Source organism: Pelmatolapia mariae, linkage group LG16_19 (assembly GCF_036321145.2).
Source record: "Pelmatolapia mariae isolate MD_Pm_ZW linkage group LG16_19, Pm_UMD_F_2, whole genome shotgun sequence".
Lineage (NCBI taxonomy): Eukaryota > Metazoa > Chordata > Actinopteri > Cichliformes > Cichlidae > Pelmatolapia > Pelmatolapia mariae.
In genome coordinates this window covers 17,895,266-17,901,116 of record NC_086241.1, presented here as the reverse complement: position 1 = coordinate 17,901,116, position 5,851 = coordinate 17,895,266, and the positions used below count along the sequence as shown (strand labels likewise).

General features: G+C 38.5%; 1 protein-coding gene across 1 annotated transcript; it reads right to left on the bottom strand.

The window, feature by feature from the left end:
- Window positions 1–356: 356 nt before the first annotated feature.
- LOC134645014 (FAST kinase domain-containing protein 5, mitochondrial) lies at window positions 357–4,394 on the bottom strand. The gene is made up of 2 exons (XM_063498238.1): window positions 4,289–4,394; window positions 357–3,790 (listed from the first exon to the last, which is right to left on the bottom strand). Exon 2 carries the CDS (start codon window positions 3,776–3,778, stop codon window positions 1,358–1,360), a length of 2,421 nt encoding a protein of 806 aa, XP_063354308.1. The 5' UTR covers window positions 3,779–3,790; window positions 4,289–4,394; the 3' UTR covers window positions 357–1,357.
- Window positions 4,395–5,851: the final 1,457 nt, after the last annotated feature.

Genomic DNA, 5,851 nt, shown 5'->3' with positions numbered 1-5,851 from the left:
AGTAGACTCTAAAAAATGACATTTTTTAGAATGTCATGGTGTATCCTACTGAATGATGTATCCTACTACTCTAAAATGTCATTTTTAAACCCATCAGGAAGGTGTTTGCACAAATCTTGGCTTAAAAGCAAGTGAATATAGTTGATTTCATATTTATTAAGCAATTGCAGCTAAAGGCTATACATTTTGACTAACTCAGCTTTTACATAACTGTACTTAATGTTCTATCCATAAAGGTTAATTTCATTCAAGGTCTTCACTCACTTTCAAAAAAATAAAAAGTGCATTTTATCGACAGTTTAGGTCCATCATCATTTAATGATACCAGTTTGTCTTGTTAATCTTTTGAACTTTGTTTAAATTTTACTTAAAAAATTTTTTTTTAAAGTTGAACTACAACATTATAGAAAATTATATCCAACATGAGGCGTTCTTTAAAAACACTCACCAAAGATGCAAAAGATAATTACATCGCCCACATGATGAATGAATCATAGCTGAATTTCCTACTGTTATGTTTTTGTTTCCACTTAATTTACACTGTAAATGTTTTTAGCACTTGTTTTTGTATGTATTTCTCCTGTTGTGTACTTATTCTTGTTGGCTTTAAATGGGACCTAAAATTCTGTTTGACCTCATGTGAACAGATGTGTTGAAATGACAATAAAAACCCTTGAATCCTTGAACACTTTTTAATTCACTGTCACAATGGTCTTGAATAAATAAGCTGCTTGCATGAGCAGAACAGTTTTGCTGTGGAAATGAAAGAAGACCCAGATTCATGTTTGAATTTGAAAAAACATGTTAGACACAAAATGTAAAACGCTGTTATTTTTGGTTTTCATTTGCTAAAAGGTTGAGGCATGCCATTTTAATCCTGTCTTTACTAAGTTATATAACAGGTTTTGGCTTTCCAGGTGTCGTAATACAGATTCCTAAACAAGCATCGCCTTTAATTCCGTATTGTGCAAACTAGGCAGGTTCACACTTGAGACAGGAGAACTGACCTCTGAAAAGACTATCATCACTGATTTGAATCAGGAAAAGCTTTACATTTAAGTAAACACACAAGAACATACAAATGTCAAATGTATTTTATACTATAGCCTGGCACTGAAAAGCTGATGTTTTAGTTTTCATATCAACAGTTTTTACAGTCTTGAAATGTAAATTTAAAAATATATTTTTACAAAAATCTTAACGAAAAACATTTTTGCAATACAAAACATCTTTTATTCTGCAATGTGCAGACATTTTGCACACTGTAAAGATTTTCCAGAAGCCTGATGGTTATATAGTTTGCAACGGACTCCACATTTTCTCCACTTTACTGTGGCTCTTATAGGTCTGAGAATCATTATAGATTGTCGTAGAGTTTGCAGTGCAGATATGCCAGCTTCTCGGCTCTGCTTTTCCTCAGCAATGGAAACCACTCTTGATAACTAAGCTCTACAACCCTATAGCCTGCTATCTTTAACTGCCTTCTCTTCATGGCATGAAGTCCCAGGAGCTGCTGTGACTGGGAGCAGAAGTGGTTCCTGTTCGAGACCTGTACGGCAATTTTGACTATCTCACTGGAGTCCTTGCGAGAAGACCCAAGGTGACTGGGTTTGGTCAGAGTTTCTATAATATCAGTGGTCAAGTCTAGCACTGTGTCAAAGAGTCTCCCACTTTCATCGGGCTGTAATCTTTGAAGAGATGTAGTCTTCACTTTAGGTGATTGAGCCAAAGGCGCTTTTGTGTTGTTGTTTTTATTTATCAACTGTGCTAAAAGTTCATCAGTTATTGTAACTCCTACATTTAATTTCCCCCAACCCTGATTAGAAGGAAATGTGGATGAGCTTTGTTCTAGAGATGCTTGGTTCACAGGTACAGGCTGCCCAGTGGAGTTGAGGTGCACTTCCAGGTCAATGGAGCGAGTATGGGGAAGGATCATTCTTTTACATACAAACTCCTCTCCACCAAGCAGATCTTTCAGAGCAGATTCTGCCTCCTGAACCTCAGGTTTCTGGCACACATCTGACTGAGCAAACTTCCACAGCATTTCTGTAACCTCATCCCGAAGTTCACTGCTCAGTCGAGGGCCAGTCCACTGAGGCAACTCCAAAGCTACAACTCCATCTAAAGTGAACAAATCCTTCTTCAGCTCAAGCTGTGTGCATTTCAGTGCTAAGTTGACAAAATCAGGGCTCAAGGCTAATGCAATTAGGTCCTCTGGGAACTGTGAGACAAAGGCCAAGCCTAAAAGACCAGTGAGCAGATGCTCTGGGTATCGTTGAAATTCAGCTTTCCTTTGCCTCAGGGATTCTGTAAGACTTGGATAGAAGCTTGGACTCCGTAATGGGAGAAACCCTAATGTGCCATAAGCCCACAAGAGTTTGCATGAGTCTTTACTTCTGCAGTGTGGCAGTAGCAAGGGTACTCTGTCAGCGACAGCAGTAAGGATACTGTCATTACTGTAATGAAGAGCAGAACAGGTCAGTGCCACGTGCATTAGCCCCTTGACACCCATTCTGTGGGCACGCTGAGGAACTTCCTCTGCCATGGCCTCCAGCCATGCCCTGTGATATAAATAACTGAAACGCAGGTACTTCAACACATTCACCATGGCAAAGTCGCTCATCTCCTCCACAAAAGAGAGTGCCTTATCGACAATGCGAGTCACTGCGCTCTCAGATATTGAAGTTTGGGATTTAAAAAGTCCTAAGCATATAACACCAACTTCCTCAGGTCGCAATTGTGGCAAATGATGCATGAGAAGCTGCTCCAGAGGACGGATCAAGTCTTTTGGACACTGCCTACCCTCTCCCAATATATACAACAGTTGGACCAGCTCGGGCACGCCCAATTGTCCCAGATGCAGACGAACGGAGTCATAGAGGTGCAGTAGGAATTGAGGTGCCTGCTTCCCTATACAGCGCCACAAATCAGCAGCTAAAATCAACTGATGCAAAGTCATCTGACTGGACCGGCGACTCAGCTCAGTCTCATACAGTTCAAGTACAGTGTGGGCAGAGAGCATGCCCAGCCACACAAACGACTGCAGCACCTCTAGCAGCTGAAGTTGAGTAAAGTGGCAAAGGTGTTCCACGGAATATCGGAGGAGCATGATGAAGCGCTGGTCACTCCTCACTAACGGCATCTTGTCTGGGTGCAATCGACTGAGCTCCATAAGAAACTGAGACACATCAGATGCTTTCATGCTGCCCTTTAAAACAGCCACTTTTTGGAGCAGCTGCATTGCCTCTTCCCATTTGAGTGAGTGAGGTCTCTGGTTAAGGTCTAGGCTCATTGAGGCATACTCTGGTCTGCATTTGTGGAAGGCACGCGTGTCTACTTTAACATCTGGTAGTACAGGTTTTCTCTGGTAAGAGGACACTGAGGGGATCTCTGGTTCGGAGCCTTTATTGAAAGCCAAGTCCAGAAGAGTGTTCTTTGAGCTGGAGAGGTGTCGTGAGCAACTCACACTGTAGCGATTGCTCCGTTGCCAGAAAGAAGGTGCGAGAGTGGGTAGACACTGCTCATCTTCATCGTTGTCTGTTTGGCTATGGGAGGCTGCAGAGTTCAATGCAGAGTGATGATATGAAGAGGGGCTGTAATGGAGCATGTATCCTTCTAAACATACTTCATTGTGCTGCGACAAGCTTCTCTTTTCCTCCAGATCATCAGCCTCATCCTCTGGTTTGATATGCACATGCTGAGCCCTGGCAAAGCCTTTTCTCAGGCCTGGGAGGTGGCGTAGCCTGGGCATCCAGCGACACACCACACAGGCAGCCATGGGTGTACCACACTAGAAAACATAGCAAAATACAGCAAAACAAAAGTCATGTGCCAAGTCAAGTAATGTGCCAAGCAAAAACATATCTTACAAATGAATAAATTATACATTGTTTGTATTAAAACCACAGTTAAAAAGATACAGATGCATACAGATGAGCTTCCTTGTTCATTTTTAAATGTTGAAACTTTAGACACAAACATAAAGCTGCTTGTCAATCGTGACCATACACTATTTTTTTTGTTATGGTCGCTATAATAATGCACTTTGTAGCTCTTTCCGAGACTGCCTACAATACATGATATTTCTCTCTTAAAATTACAGTTTAAACTAAACGATAAACCTAAATTATTTAGAGATTTACATGTTAAAGTAGTCTGTCCATCTGTAAACCAACAGAGGTCAGACACGTTTTAGAATGAGACAGCAGGAAACACGATGTTAATTTAAACTACACTAAACTAAAAGTGCACAAATCTGTATGTATTTTAACCAGATCGTTGAACTGACCTTTTACGATCCAAAAGCAACACGTGCAACGGTGAGAAACCTCATGAAATCATGGCAAGAACACACAGCATTAGTCTGTTAGAACGACTCCTCTGACAGACCTACGGCAACCCCACCGGAACTCGTGAATTTGATTTTCAAAATAAAATAAACCTTATATTATCAGCTACATTGTTATACGCATACATATTCTAAAACAAATTAATACATCAATTTGAAATATAGAGCACTGTATTAGCACGCCGCAATTTTAATTTAATCCTTAGATTTAATAATAATTGCCTGTAAAAGTACCGTGTCTGACTGTATGATATTATTATGGCAGGTTGATCTAACTTCCGTGGAGAGCAGCGTGTGACCTATGGCAGCTGGGTAGGTTCAAAAATACTCATTCAACGAGCCGCAGTGAGAACACATCAACAATAACACAAGTTGTGCTAACTGAAACTAATTAATAATAATTATTACATTTGATCAAAACAAAAAAAACACCCTACCTGACCTAAGATGTTCGCATACCATAAAAACGATTCTTATTTAAATCTCATTTTACATCAGTACCCAGTAGTACATAAATAAATGTGATTCTGGAACTAAGAAACAATATAGATATACAACAATTTTTGTGATAATTACTTTTATATTTTATGTTGATTCAATGGTTACAGTACTGTGCAAAAGTCTTGAGCTACCATGTTTTTTAATTCGTTGCTAGGAAATGGGAAAGAGCTTGAAAGTCAGTATTTGGTAAGACCAACTTTATGCTTCAACACAACTTGGACTATTTTTTTTTCTTATTTGTTAATTACATAACTTTCATGTACTGTTCATCTGCGCTAACATTTTTAAGGCTTCCCACTTCTTCTTTTGTGTTCCAAGCTCTTTGGGAGTCAACTTGTTAGTGCAAAAATACTATTTTATATTTTATGTTTTTATATGGCAGATATTATTTATAGATTTTTTTCATATTTATAATTCAACAAAAATTGGGAACACATTATGTGTTTTTTTGACAGGCTTCTAGTAAAGAAGAGGCAGAAAAACAATTTAAAGGTTCTTTGCTAAGTTGTCTGTTTTTTGTAGATACAAAACTGCTTCAGCTTTAGAGTTTGGTAACTTTTTTATGTTGGAATGATTCAGGACGGAACTGAAAATGAATAAAACCATCTAATGTTCAAAGAAAAACTTTAGCATATCTTCAGAAAACCTGGCATTTAATTCACTGGAAGCAAAATATTAAGAAAAAGGGGGTAACTCTTTTTTGTATTTGTTGTGTGAGAAGCTGAGCTATCAAACTAGGTTATACTGTAAAACACGTTTTATTTTTAAAATCTATCTTTTTTTTTCTTTTCTTTTTCCCTTTCTGATTATTTAGGTATGAGCCACATTAATTAGTATTGTCCTGTTTAGATGTTCCATATTTTATTCAAGTGTGTTTATTCTAATATTTCTACACATAATAATTTATTAATTCCAAAATGTACTGCCCAAGTCTAAAACAAGTTGTATATCAGAAGATATGTAAGGGCCCAGACACTTGCTGCCATTTTAAGTCTTTAAGTT